Below are 15,987 nucleotides of genomic sequence, written 5' to 3' on the forward strand. Positions count from 1 at the left end.
TCTTAGTTTTCGCTTTGAATTTATAAATTTTATTTATTTGATAACTTTTGGTACTTTTAATTTCTTTTCTTTTTCATAGCTAAATATTTTAAATAACTTCTAAATTTTATTTATGAGAATGGAAGAGACATAAATTTTACATGATAATTTATTAAAACTAATAAATATTATTTATATTTATGTTTAAAATATAAAAAATCTTGCAATAAAATTTTGCTTTAAGCCTTGTGGAGGTTTAAGCCGGCCCCGGCTCCCCATTGCCATTCATACTAATGGTTGTACAATATAAAAGCAAAATGAAAATACTTCTCTTTAATTTTCTTTTTCTTTTTTTCTTTTTTTACAAACATCTCTATAAAGCAAACTTTAAACGCAATCTAAGGGCAATTAGGCGTACATTTTATGCAAATTTGTGTCAAAACTGTCTATAACTCTGACAACTAGATTTAATCCTTTGTTTGGTTGATTTTTCAAATATTGAATTTTGTTTTTTTGTTTTGTTTTTGTTTGTTTGTTTGTTTGTTTTTTCAAAAACTAGAAAGTAGTACTAGTTTGGTAAAAAAGAAGAAAAAGGTTAATTTGAATATATTTTTTTTTATGCTTATTTTCATTAAACTATTTTCGGATTTTAAAAAATAATAATAATAGCCTTTGAAATCTAAACCAAAGGGTGTGCAAAAGGTTTTGTTCACACCTTAATTTCGATAAATATTCAGTAATTTTTTCACTGTCTCTTAAGATTTTTATTTTTTCACTTTGACCCTTCACTTTTCAAATTCTTTTTAATTTGCTCATAAAATTAATTTTTATTTAAAATTAGACAAAAAATATAACGCTAATTGCTACATAACAAAAAAATTATATTGAGATTTGAATTTGTGTCAAAAGTGATATATGTATATAATAAAATATTTTTATATCAGATGATTATTAAAATATATATATATATATATATATATATATCTAAGGGCGAATTACACTAACGGTCCTTATAGTTTGGGACTTGTATCACTTTGGTCCATGATTTTTCAATTGTAACATATTTAACCTTGAACTTTGAATCTTGTTCTAAATAAGGACAATTGAATATACTATTGCTTAATTTCAATGACAAAATCGTCAATTTGATAAAATATAAACTAATTTGATAAAAATACATGTCAAAAAAATATTTTTGAATATTTAAAAAATATTTTTACCCACTTAAGATAAAATTATGTAAAATTGATAAATCTTTTAGACATTTATATATTTATATCAAATTAATTTTTATTATATGTTTGGATGATGATCGTGTAATGGGTAGTTTTTATTTTCATTAAATTAGTTTTTATTTTTTGAAAACTTAAATGTGGCGACAACTTTAATATCATTATTAAACCAATCCATTAAATGAAAAATCCAAAACTAAAAATTTTCATATGTTAGATATATCGATTACACATTATAATCTTAACAACCACTCATTACATGATCATCATCCAAACACGTAATAAAAATTAATTTAGTAAAATAAATAAATAAATAAATGTGTAAAAGATTTATCAATTTTACATAATTTTATCTTTGATGGGTAGAAATAATTTTTTAAAATTTAAAAATATTTTTTAACATTTATTTTTGTCAAATTAGTTTATATTTTATCAAATTAACTATTTTGCCCTTGAAATTAAATAATAGTTTCTTCAATTGTCCTTATTTGGAACAAGATTCAAAATTCAGGATCAAATGTGTCACAATTGAAAAGTCATTGACCAAACTGACACGAATCCCAAACTATAGAGACTGTTAGTGTATTTCGCCTTTTATCTAATGTTAGACATTAGTTAATTTTTATTGTGAATTAAAGAAAACATGAAATATAAATAGTCAAAATAAGGAAAACAAAAATAAACTTAAAAGCCAAAATAAAAAAGATGCACAAACACAAAAAATAACAAAGTGTAATTTACTCAATCTAAATTATATTAATCCAACAATGCTAGAAACGCTATATATCTATCTATCTATCTATCTATCTATACTATTATAAAGTGAACACATAACTCTTATGGTGTCCTGAAGCTTTACTCTCCTCATGCCATGTGGCAGTATTTTTTATTTTTTTTAAAAAAAGTTAAACAAAGAGATGGGCAAGGCTTGAACCCATGACCATGGGTTTAAGTACGAGGACTCATACCACTTAAACTAAGTACACATTATAATATTAATTTCATTATTATTTTTTTTATTCCTACTTATTTAAATTGCACACACATCGTGTGTGCCACCCACTAGTATATATATATATATATATTTAGATACAGAATTACATGCGCACCCCGCGCAAACACTTGGACACAAACAAAAGATGTTTGGTAGGTGGGAAACTAGAAATGCTACTTTCTCGGAATTTTTCAGTTTTTTCTTTCTTTCAATGAGAATCCCAAGACACAACAATAATACTAATAATAATAACAGTTATGCTTCATACACGCAGTGGGGGTGACGCCCCCAGTGACGTGGCGCGCCCCCACTGGTCGGAAATCACAAAAAAAAAAAAAAAAAAAAACTGTTTTTTGGCCAACCCCCAGCTGACACCTCACTGGGTGTCACCCCCAGCTGGGGGTAGGAAGCTTTTCTGTAATAATAATAGGATAGGGTGACATTTGCGCACCACTACTATTACAATTTGTCCTTTACATTCTTTCTTCTTGCGCATTGAAATCAAGGATGGGCTGAAAAGTAAGCGAGTAGGCCCACCAACGGTGCATTAATATACGTAGTGGGCTCGGACTCCTGAAAGAACGGCCTTGAGTCCGGAAAAGAATCGGAGCTGTTGGGCCCACCAACAACGGCCCCGACCAACACATTGGGATTTGGGTTTGGACTTAGATAGTAGAGAGACCCTTCTTTGCACCCTATGTGGGCCGGGTGGGCCTGCACTGATGGTAGTGAGCTGCCCCTGTGGTGTATCCTCTCTGGGTACCGTTCACCGTATCCTACCATGTACGACATTCTCATTGGATTATCCCCTAGAATGTAGTCCACCTGTACACGCCCCACCCCACAAATATTATGTCACATCTTTATAAAATTATGAAATGCAATGATATATACTCACTTTCTTCATAATTAATGAAAAAATTATCACAAGTTTTTCTTTAATTAGTTGGACATATTTTTTAAATATCAAATAACTTCTTGTTGATATATAGGTGGTGTTTGGCAAGTGATTTTGGGGTTAAAATGGCCACAAAAAACAAAATAGACCATTCTAATCACAACAAACAAAACATCACGTCCAACTCATAATCATTACACTCTTCTCTCACAAAAAAAATCAAAAAAGTCAAAAAGTCAAAAAAAATTTCCCAAACCAAACTTTTTAGCCTAGGTTAAAATAGCCAAAAAGTTAAAAAACCAAAAAACCAACCCACTTTCCAAACGGAGGCATAGTATTATACATAACGCACAGTTTAAAAGGTTTTGAAATTTTATAAATTTTTCTTTTTAAATATCCATCTTGTTAACTGTTTTAGAAAATAATGGTTAGCAGTTATCAAATTCAATTAATCTTCATCTATCAATTCATCAAAAAATTTAGATATAATTATACTACACATGCACAATTTTTATTTTAAATTTTACCTAAAAATATCAAGATATGGTTCACATAATCTGCATATAGACCAATAAAATTTCGACCACACCTTCCATTTAAGACCATATTCTTGTCAAAATTTTTGGTTACCAGAGTTTCCCCACTATTATTGAATAAACATAGTCACATGGTGTATTTTGAAAACACAAGATAAATTCTCATTTATATATATATATATATATATTTTCTATTATATTTACATAATTTACTTGGTGAAGTTATGTTACATATTTTTTTCATGCTCAAATTATTCCTATATTTTGTCCAAATATTTATTTCAAACTTTAATTTCTTTTAAAAAAAAAAAATTCTTTCATTTATTTTTAGATGACAAATCGTTTCTTATTTCTATAAATACGTCACCTGCGTGCCTAGAGTGTATTACATTGAGGAAGTGAATTCCCTCTAATCTATAATCTAGGTTGGGGGATATTATTTGGGCTAGTAGAGTTAACTATAGGTCATGTTTTCATAATCTGAACTATTTATTTTGTGAGTCACATTGCGTATATTATTCATATAAAAAAATTTAATTGATCCGATAATTGTAACTTATTCAATTTTTTATATTTATTATTTTAAAAAACAAAAAGAGAATAATTATGATTCTAAAAATATACAAAAAATTTGTGACAAACGTAATAAATTAATAGGTTACGATTATCAAATCAAACTATTTTTTTTTTATAAATAATATATGCGAATTTTCTGATAAATTGAATAATTTGAACCATTAAAATAAGATTCATATATCTCATAAATCCAAACAACAATTATAGACGAACCGGAAGTGCAATTATAGACCGGAGAGAATCAATCTCCTATAGATGTATGTCCCGAGTACACCTTAATTAAGAATAATATTAGGAATACTAAATTTTCTATCAAATATCTTATATAGGAGTTCAGACCCATATAAAACATTTAGTCATTTATTTAATAGAAAATTTCAAACTTATATAGTGTATTTCCTTAATTAATTGGATCATAAATAAAATGCGTGGGCAATGTGGACCATCTCAATGATTACAGTGATCGTCCACAGATTAGATGGTGATGGGGAAGGGAAGGGTATATGTGAACAAGGAGAGACAGATAGTTACCTGACGTTTGGCTAGTTGTTTGAGCAGAGCAGGGGAGGCAGATCTTCCGCCACATGGCACCACATGATTGGAGTGGCTCAAGTAATTAGAATAGGCCAGAAGTAGGAACGATAAAGATGTTACATGCTGCATGTTACTCCCTCCAGCCTTGAAGATCAGCCCACCTTTTTCCAAACAGGATCAAGACAAACTTCAATCAAATTTTGATATAATGGAAACCAAATAATATTTGCAATGTCAAAAAGAAAAATAATATTCTCTTTTGCACCAAAAGGTGATTTATTTATTTGTTTCTAAATGTAAGAATCAGAACTTAGATTCCCAATCCCTCTTTTGCTTTGCTATATCAACATGTCAAAAAGCATAATAAAATTTACATTGTTATCATTAGCAGAGATTTTTTTATATTTTTTTTTAGATTGGATCAGAATTACAGATTTAAGTAATGAAATATGGACTACAATTTAACTCACATACATGATTACACGAAAGCAAGAAATGTAGTAGTCTAAAAATACATAAAGTGATCACACAATAGATATGGATAGATAAAATGTTTTAGATGTGTATCTCACTAATAAATTTATAAAATCTTAGGAAAATGCCTCCGAACCCCAGTGGGGTGCTGGGGGTCGTGCGTGTAGGGCCCTGATTGGGCGGAAAAAAAAAATTGTTTTTTTTTTTCAGCCAATGAGGGCGTGCCACGTCACTAGGGGTCTGTAGCATTGTTCAAAATCTTATCTATTCCTGTTCATAAATATTATATGTCTAATTATCATAGTATATGGGGTTTTATCATAGTATATGGGGTCTAATTATCACAAAAAGACAAATTTTTTGCAAAACCAAAAAAAACACATCCAAACAAAATATCACATCCAACCTCATAATCATTTCACTTTTTCTCTCACAAACATCGCATCCAACCACAAAAAAACCCAACTATCTTTCCAAACATAAATTTTTTTTTTCCAATAATATCCTACAGCTAAAAAAACTTCCATAAAAACTCACTTCCTAAACACCCACATGTAATATAAAAGTTGATTATAGACAGACTAGCGTAATTTTAAGGTTGTGACTAATTAAGTAAACTCTAAAATAAATTTCCAAGGAAGACTAGAGCTTGCAATTGCTTTTATGTACCTGGAGAGTATTGAACTTGAGGATGAGAAATTCCGGGTAATATAGAACAGATGAAGTTATCCGCATTGAGCTGAAAGGATTTTAGCTCATCGTCCTTGCCCATCAACACTTCCTGTGGCAGAAACAGTGTCATCAGAATCAAAACTGCGAAAAGAATATTATATCTTTGCCAACCTAAATTCCCGATTGAACGACAAAATGTCTGAGTATATTAAGTCACCATTTATATATGGATATATAGATATATAACTTTGTTATGGTAATAATATTAAAGTGCAAATTTTAGCAGTACAATACTAGATCACAGCAAAATGGAAATGTCTAGCAGTAGTAGTAGCTCAATTCCATTTAAGGACCCACAAATGAGTAAAAGCGCTGATATGAGATTAACAATTAATAAATGTGTGAAACTGACTATGTATTGCCCCGAATCTGAATCTCCCAATGAGAAAACTGGTGAGAAGTCCCAATCACTTTCAGCAGAAGTCATTGAATTGAAATTAATAGCTGAGTATGGCAAGAGCTGTGTTGTCTTCCTTTTTGCACATGCATGCAGCATGCAGCCTATTACTCACTTATTTTGGGACCTACCCAACGCCTCATCTAAAATAAACCCACAGCACATGGCCTGCCCATGGGCACCCCGTTTGGTTTTTTTTTTTTTTTTTTTTTTGGTTTCAAGATTTATATGTAATTTTTTTTTTTTAATGATATGAGAAAATAGAGATATTACGCGATAAAAGTAAATGAACTGACATATTAGGTGACAAATAATAAAGATTGAGATTATTAAAACTCATCCATCTCATCTCGTCTTGCACCCCCTTAGTAATTCCTCATATGAGAGTGTTACAAGGTGCCATTGGATTGTAGCCACGGGTTCTAATTTTTAGTTTAAGGATCGTAATTACGATTATATAACTAACCTATTTCTAAGAGTATGAAGGAGAGTTGTTATTCAATGGGACAATGTTAAAAGGTGCCATTCGATTATAGCCACTGGCTCTAATTTTTTAGTTTTAGGATCGCAAGTACAATTATATAATTAACCTATTTCTAGGAGTACGAAGGAGAGTTGTCATGCAATGGTACAAAATCCCCATCTTTCATTCATGACCTCTTTTTTAAACAGTAGACAATTGCCCTCCATCCTACAACAACACCCTTAAAAAATGGCATTTTTTCACTTTTGAAGTTTTGAGGGATTGACACTTTGTCATTTGTCAACAAAGTAAAAGTGCTCACATGGAACCCACAACCCTAAACTACATCATGTGCAATTATCAACTCTACATAGACCTTTACACTGTTTGATCTTGACTATTTTCTCGAAAAGCAATGGGGGGCCATCACTTTTATGGGACCCCGACCATGGTGGACCTCCACAACTCCAAAGTTATGATCCAGTCCTTCCGTACCATGTGATTTCGCAGACCAATATTGTAATCAGAAATGGTCCAAAAGCAAAAACAAAAATAAAAACAAAAACAAAAATACACAAGAGAATAAGAATAAAAGGTCACACAAATGAAGACAAGGATAAGTAGTAAAGACGAGTTGTAGCAGAAATTTATAGTCGGAGTGTAAATGGGGTATAACGCCATCCGGCTTTTAATTAATTCGGGATTAAGATAGGGTCCTGACCTTGGAAACGAGAACATTAATCCCAGCGTGCTTGTTATCCCAACCGAATTCATTTATTGTATCTCCAGCTCTCAAAATCACCTCGTTCTTGACTATGTACTCTCTGTATTCGCGCCGTCTTGATGCCTTGTGCAACCACGCCGCTCCCCAAAGCAACTCGTCCTACAATACAATATTGCATATGTTACACACATTGTTAAAGTCAGCAAGATCAACGGCAGTAGTTTTGTTGATGTTTTTAGGGAAAATTACAAGTCAGTGGTAGTTACAAAAAAATAATTATTAATTCATAAAAAAGTTTAATATTTTAATTATTAACATTTATAGTATAAAATTTAGAGTCGTGCTACATTCTCTAATCAACAATGATAGAGAATTCTAATTTTAGAACTCTAAAAAGAGGTCTAGTGATGTGGCAGAAAAAAAAAAACAAAAACAAAAAACAAAACAAAAACATAGACACACGCATCACATCACATATAAGCCACGCTCCTTGTCATATCACTAAAGCTATTTTTAAAATTCTAAAATTAAAACTCTCAATTTTTATTCTTCTTTAATACATCATTCTTATTTTCACCTCTAATGAGGTAAAGAATAATGCTTAGGACCCCCTTTTGGGGGTCACTCCTCACCCCTTTGTCACGTGGCGGGTGGTGATTGGAGGAGCAGGAAAAAAAAAAAAAATGAGAGAGAGAGGGGGTCAAAGAGAGTGGGGGAAAAGGGGGATGAATCATTGTTGATGAGGTAAAAGAGAGAGAATATAGAGAAGAGTGTGGTCCCCTTCACATGTTTGTTTCATGTCATTAGGAGTGGATTGAGATGCTCAATTAGAGCTCCAAATAATTTTTTTAAATTTATTATTGGTTTATAATTATTTTTTACAAAAACCACTAAAGTGATATTGGTTTAAAACTTTTAAGATTTTTAATATTACTTATAAATTATTTCTTGACGGACCTTAATTTTAAAGTGGTAGATTTGTAAACGAAGACTTACCATACAACTACATTATTCCATATAATTATTTTTACAAACATTTTTTTTTTCTATATATATATAATTGGTATAGTATTACTTTTTAGTTTAAAAAAATAAAATAAATTTGAAATTACATTTTTTATAATAATAAGTAATAAAAAAAATACTACAAAAATTACCTGGTAACCGCTTACGTCACAGTAAAAAGGGCAAACAGCGGAGCGGAGCGGAGTGCTGTACGCACCCCGGTATTTGTCAGCAAACTCGAACACCTACAAAAGCACATGACCGTTTGACACACAACGGTCAATTTTCTTCTATATAATATGTGTACGTATATATGGACTCGCATTTAATACAGGGAATGTAGAGGAAGCATGTTTTGCTACTGATGAATAACAATGCCACACACGCCTAGCAAAACCCATGTGAAATTTAAAATGCTAACTAAGCTAAATTATACATTGATGATGTTACTTATATCAATTAGTATATATGCTAGTGCATCACTAATATGTTAGAAATTTTAAAAAAATTATTAAAAATTTTATTAAATATTTGGGCAAATTACAAACACCCCCTCGAGATTTGGTGAAAATACAGATTCCCCCCTGAGATTTGAGAAATTACATCCCGCCCCCTGTGGTTTATATTTTCATAACAAATTACCCCCTGAGGTTTTTATTTTCATACAGATTCCCCCCTAATTTTTCTTAATTTGTTATGAAAATTTGACCATTAGGGGGCAATTTGTAATTTTTCAAACCTCAGGGGGGAATTTGTATTTTTACTAAACCTCGAGGGGGTGTTTGTAATTTGCCCTAAATATTTTAAATGGATGTGAAATTCACATAATGTAAATCACATGTGAATTTCACATCTATATAAGACATTTAATAAAAGAGTAATGATTCATCCCCCTTTTTTCCCCACCCCCTTTGACCCCCTCTCTCTCTCATTGGTCACCTTTTCTTTTTCTTTTTCTTTTTTTTCCTGCTCCACCAATCACCCCCTGCCACGTGGCAAAGGGGGTGAGGGGGTGACCCCCAAGACCCCCAAGAGGGGGTCCCAAGCATTATTGTTAATAAAATTTTTAATATTTTTATATCTATTAATATACTAATATGTACATTAATTAACATATATAATATTATTCATTATATATAAGACCCCTCAACCCATTCATGCATGCCTTTTTCTCAAATATAGTGCAAGTTTTTTACTCCCTCCGTCCCAAAATAATGGTCCCTTTTGGGGAATTCAACTTTTTTTGGTAGTACAATTATTGCATTTGAAAAAAGTTGATTTTCCAAAATTATCCTTTTGATAGTACATTTTTTGGGAATATCAATGCATAATTGTACTTTTTATGTTGTTTATTAATTTAAAAGAAGGGTAAAATAGGAAATTTATATTATTTTTGTACTTGATTTTTGAAGAGGGACTAATATTTTGGGACAATGAAAAATGGAATAAGGGACTAATATTTTGGGACGGAGGGAGTAGCAAATTAGTATGGGAATGAGGTAATATAGTCTACTAATTTATGACAATGACATTTATGTAGGCCGTGTAACTTTTACATCACGTCATTTATTAATTTATTATTTAAAGTCTATCAAAAAAACTAAGGCGTTTGCGTTTCTTAAAAAATTTTAGAAAAAATTCTTTATAAATAAGTTTTTAAAAGTAATCAAACTAAACAAATTTTTCTAAAAAAATTTTCTAAAACTTGTTTGGTTTACAAAATTTCCAAACAAATCTCTCTCATACACATCAAATTAATAACTTTTTCTAAAACCCTCTCTCAAAATTATTTTTCAAAACAACTTTTAAAAAAAATCAAACTAAACAAATTTTCGTACTTTTTATCTCAAAACATGTTTCTCAAATACAAACCAAACAAGGCTTAAATTTAAAAATATATATTCTAAGAGCTTAGAAAAGACAATTCTTATTTTAATGTCAAGTCTGACGTCTCAAAAATCTATAGATCCCTGTTGCAAATATAGAAAGATCTTTTATTATTCTATTTATCTTTAGAATACTAGTTGTTAGAATTAATTTATATAAACAAATTAATATATTTTTTTTAATTAAGAATATATAAATTAACATAATAAAACTCATTGAAATATCTTAACTAATTTATATTCACATCTTTGGTTATATCATCACTTGCTGTTTATGACCTTTTTTTTTTATATTTATTATGGCTTAAAAAATATGAAATTATACTATTTTATTTTTTAATTATAAGGTACATTTTTTTTTTTAATATTTTACTAATCTAATCTTATTTCTTATAACTATTTTCATTTGTCGATCATGTAGTGGTAGCCCATATTTTGTTAATATAATCCTATATCTTATAACTATTTTCATTTGTCAAATCATGTAGTGGCTGCCCATATATGTGTATACATGTAGGGCCATTTTGGGAAGTGGGTTATAATCCATTTTTCAGATTATAACCCACTTTCTCTCTCACAAAAAGCTGTTTATAAGCAGATTTTTACCAAAAAGTTTATAATCATCTTCTCAAAATAGCCCATAGACGAAAAATGATTGAGAGCATTAAAAGTGGTATTCTAATAACACCACTAACGATGTGGCAGTAAACGTCTTTTTTTTTTTTTTTTTTTTAGCATTCCCATTGCATTAATATTATTAATGGTCCTTTTTTTTTTTTTTTTTTGGTAGTATGAAGGATTATTGATATATAGACATGCATAAATATGTACAATATATATAATAACAAAAAATTAGAAATTATAATTAAATCCCACATAAAATATAATGAAAAATAATTTCATAATTAATATCATAACAAATAATAATTAAATACATAACTAAAAATAATTCTACAATCAACATCATAACGAGTGACAAGTAACATTCTAATAGATGATCTAACCAACCCTCACAAAAGTGATAGCTACAATCTCGTACAAACTCCTTAGAATTTTTCAACAAAAAATACATAAAATTAAGGTAAAATTACAAATATAAGGGTTTGAAACAAAATAATTACATTATATATAAGGAAAAAATTGATACAACTCTAACACAGAAAAAGAGATCCACGAAACATAGAAACATATTTATACCATACACACAAATTACAATATCATAAAAATATAATTATTTTGAGACTATTTCACTTAAATACTAAAAATTTTCCTAAAATTAAAGGAGGTATATGGTGGGAGAGGGATGGACATACTTTAACGGCACGATCGAGGAGGAGGCGTGAGTAAGCAGGGTCACGTGATCTGAACACAATAGACGCAGCAGCAAGAGCAGCAGCAGTTTCCCCAGCCACGTCGGACCCAGGGTGGGCCCTATCAATCTTGTACGCCGTTCTCAGCGTATCCATATCCTCCGGCCTCTCCCAACAGTTATGATCCGAGTACGGATCCCCCACTTGCACATACACCACCTCCGGCACCGCCGTCGCCTTCAGCAAATAGTCCGTCGCCCACTTCACCGCCTTCACAGCGTTCCTGTGTTCCGCCCCCATACTCTTCCCGAAATCTATCACGCTCCACGACAGCAATGTCGCCGTAAACGCCATCGGAAACCCGAACTTTATGTTGTCTCCGGCGTCGTAGTAACCGCCACTCAAATCCACCTGTTAAAAAAAATAAAAGAGAGAGAAAAAACAGTGTTAGTTGTTTGGATTGAGGGAATGTGGTGGTGGCGGTGGTCGTGGTAAGGATTTTACTCCGGCGGTGGCGCCGTCGTGCAATGCAGAGTCTCTCCGCCACCGGACGCGTTGGTCAGGGGGGAGCTTGCCTGATCTCTGGCCTTCGAAGAAGAGAATGCTCTTCCGGAGTGCGTCGGCGTAGTCGTGGCCGGAAACAGAGTACTGATTCACGGAGAGGAGTGAGAGAAAGAAAATAAGAGAAAGTGACCGAAAATTCGCCGGAAAAAGACGAGGATTTCGCGCCATTTTTCTCAATTTTTTTTTTTTACTTGCTTTGCTGGTGGGTGGTGGAGGAGAGGGTAAACCCGTTTTGTTTTTATAAGGAGAAATTCGTCATTGGATTCTTAGGACTGGGCCATCTCGATTTGTACACGTGGAGTGATTTGAGTGGATGACGAGATGGGATAATACCGATGAGACCAGGCTTGACCGGTTCGTTGGTGTTTTGACCGGTTGGAATTGAACCGGGTTTTAGGAGCGGCGGTTAGGGTTTTACTAGTTTCGTGAACGTTGATAATTGAGGTGGTGCGTTCAGTATTCACCGTCAATTGATGTTGAACACGTGGACGGTCGGCGAAATGATGGACCCCACAAAGTAGGAAGAGACAATATTGGCCTTTGGATCCTTGCGGCTTGACTGAGTCACCTAATCATATCCGTTGATGCATAGAACGTCCATAATCGATATTTGGACACCAACAGGCAAGGACTTTGGGCTATTTGGGAGAGGAAAAAAAATAATAATAATAATTTTTTACAAAAAGATGTATATAAAACTAGAGAAGAGTTAAATTTTTTATAATAATTTTATGACTTTTTAATTATCTTAATATATTGTCAAAATTGGCTTTTGTGTACAAAATTTAATTATAGAACTAAAGTAGACAACATGATGATGTGGGGTGGAGATTGAAAGTAAATATTGTGGAATCTATGTATGAAATAAAACTGAATCACGTATTGATATTTCTTGATAATTTTTGATAAAATTTTTAAATTTGTAATATTACTAAAAAACAATACAATTGGTAAAGTACATCTCATGTGAAAAAGATTAGAAAGAATTGCAAATCAAGTTAACATTTCAAAAATAATTACATATATATAGAAAAATTTATAACTTTAATAATTAAAATTTATAATTTTTCCCATTAATCTCAAAGAAATTTTCAACCTTCAACTGATTTGTTATTTCTCCCTAAAATATTATTTCTAATTTAATAATCAAATTTTATACGTTTATAATTTTTTATTTTATTTTATATATATATATATATATATTTGTATGAACTATAGGCCAATTCTGTTAGGCAGTTAGATAACTTGGATAATTATTTGTGGTAGCTACAGTTAAGGCTAGCGTGCAAGTTTTGTAACTTTGTGTGGTCCTACACTAGCACCACCTGCGTGCTGCAGCAAACTGTTTTTCACAAACCACATTTGATGATCCTCAACTAACTCGTTTCCCATATTTGCTCCAATGATGATGTTCTTCTTCCAGGCAGGATTGGGGTCATTGGAGGTGTTTGGTGGAGTTTTTTTGAGTTAATTTATGATTTTTGATTTATAAAAAGTTATTTTGGATTATTTGGTTAAACTTATTTCAAACAGCTTCTGATTCTAACAACTTATTTTAAGTCAAAAAAGCTGATTCTAAGAAGCTGCTCACCCCTTGCTTCTGACTATCAGCTTCTGCTGTAGACATGTTAATTCACGATTATACTCTTAGATTTTTTTATTTTTTATTTTTTTAAAAATATAAAAAGACCCAAATGGACCATAAAATATTATTACTATTTTTTATGAAAAATGTAGACAAATAGTGAATAATAAAAAATAAAAATTAATTAAAAAAGCTACTTCACAGCTTATTTAACAAACACTACTCAGCAACTTAAATCCATAATTCAACAGCTATACCAAACAGATTAACAGCTTCTGATTAAAGTCATAATCTATAATCTGTTAAGCTACAATCTATGATCTGTTTTAACAGTTACACCAAACAGCACCATTGACTAGTAAATTCTATATTTTTAATTTATGATTTGCTTAGGTTTCGTTTGGCAATATTACTTTTTAATCCAAAAATTAAAAAGTCACTAAAAAAATAAAAAAAATCAACAACTTATATAAAAAAGTCAAATATTTCATTTTCTCTATACTTTTTTCACATATTTTCGTAAAAATCAAAAAGTCATCTTAAACATATTAATTTTTTTTACATCATATTTTAGTCAAAAAGTCAAAAAAGTTATTAAAAAAGTATGTTCCCAAATGAGGTCTAGTTTCACTAAGGGTGTGTTTAATTAGACAGACTGGATAACGGGAGATTAGAATCCATCGAACTTGAGTTCTGGGACTGTAAATCTCCCGGACTATTTAGTTGGATTGAATATGTATCATGTGTTTGTTTTTTCATGGGATTAGATGTCTGTAAATGACTATTTTTAGTGAATCTAACGTTTGGTTAGACGGACTGGATATGATAAATGAACAAAAAACTATTTTACCATGTTTCAATTATTTACTAAGTAATAGTAATATTAAACATATCTTTAATATTTTAATTATTTTTAGCTAGATTAAATAAAAATTTATTTTATTTTATTTTTTACACAATTAAATAAATTTATTTTTTTAAAATAAAATATCAATAAAAATATATGTTATTTTTTTAATTAAAATTTTAAATAAATTTGTTTTTAAAAATAATAATAATTAAACAATGAAATTAAATAAAACATCTATTAACATTTAAATAATGAAATTAAATAAAATATAAACAAAATTTTAAAATAAAATATCTATAAAAAATTATTTTAAAAAATTAAATAAATAAAACATCAATAAAAAGTTAAATAAAATTATTTTATTTTTAAATTGAGACATTTAAATTTTATTGAATTTTACTAAATATAATACATAATTAATAGTAGATGGTCAAAATGGTCATTTTACCACCTAATCTCAACAATAAATAATCTCCCCAAAACTGTCCCACAACCCCCCTTAGGATAGTATAATCCCCCATATGAGGGATAAGGAGTCCGGCCGGACTCCATGTCCAGCGGATTAAAAAAAAACAAACGATGGACTACTCACTCCTTCGAATAAGCAATCCAAATAGTGAACAGTCCCCCCCCTAATCCCTCCAATCAAACACACCCTAAAAGTCTTAAAGCATAAAGTTCAAAAAATAAAATTAAATTACTTGTGACAAAACTCCATCAGTCTCAATCACACTTGAAACTTAGGTATTCAAAGCAAAGTTCGTCATGAATCTCTACAAATTTATAGTCTTCTTCTACTAAATTGGAAAGGATTTTACAAATATAATTTCAATTTGCGAATAAATGATCGAGTGCTCAAGTCAAAATTGTACAAATTCATCATCTACTTCGCACTACTTAGAGGAGATTTTGATGCTCGATTAGAAAATAAGTTGTCAAGCACTCAAGTCAACTTTTTGAAGAGAAGAATTAAAAGAATATTTTCTTTGATTATACCATTCATCAGAAGTTGTAATCACATTATTATTCAAATTAATAAATTTATATTCGTTATCCTATTTTCTATCCTTATTTTGCAGATAATAAATTTGTGTGATCAAATTTTGGCACTTCCAGTGGGACAATATTTACTTCTCAACTCTTCTCCTTTTAAAAGTCTACAATCTAGGCATGGGATTTTTCTGATTTTGATGATTATGATGTTATAAAACCGAAGAATTTCGAAGAGTTGGCCACACGATCTCATGA

General features: G+C 30.6%; 1 protein-coding gene across 1 annotated transcript; it reads right to left on the reverse strand.

The window, feature by feature from the left end:
- Positions 1–2,616: 2,616 nt before the first annotated feature.
- Positions 2,617–12,521, reverse strand: LOC114283600 (endoglucanase 8). Its single transcript, XM_082893975.1, has 7 exons — positions 12,245–12,521; positions 11,744–12,151; positions 8,697–8,789; positions 7,537–7,698; positions 5,893–6,004; positions 4,747–4,910; positions 2,617–3,030 (listed from the first exon to the last, which is right to left on the reverse strand). Exons 1-7 carry the CDS (start codon positions 12,470–12,472, stop codon positions 2,707–2,709), a joined length of 1,491 nt encoding a protein of 496 aa, XP_082750101.1. The 5' UTR covers positions 12,473–12,521; the 3' UTR covers positions 2,617–2,706.
- Between the last annotated feature and the right edge of the window lie 3,466 nt (positions 12,522–15,987).

This window comes from Camellia sinensis, chromosome 11 (genome assembly GCF_055761805.1).
Source record: "Camellia sinensis isolate YWXY chromosome 11, ASM5576180v1, whole genome shotgun sequence".
Classification (NCBI taxonomy): Eukaryota; Viridiplantae; Streptophyta; class Magnoliopsida; order Ericales; family Theaceae; genus Camellia; species Camellia sinensis.

What these genes read in the sequence shown, in the direction of transcription:
- LOC114283600 (XM_082893975.1), bottom strand. Translation starts at nt 12,472, where the DNA reads ATGGCGCGAAATCCTCGTCTTTTTCCGGCGAATTTTCGGTCACTTTCT. An exon ending in ACGACGGCGCCACCGCCGGA is followed by an intron (nt 12,152 to 12,244) that starts GTAAAATCCTTA and finishes TTTTTTTAACAG; the next exon opens with GTGGATTTGAGTGGCGGTTA. An exon ending in AACAACTAGCCAAACGTCAG is followed by an intron (nt 3,031 to 4,746) that starts GTAACTATCTGT and finishes GGGCGTGTACAG; the next exon opens with GTGGACTACATTCTAGGGGA.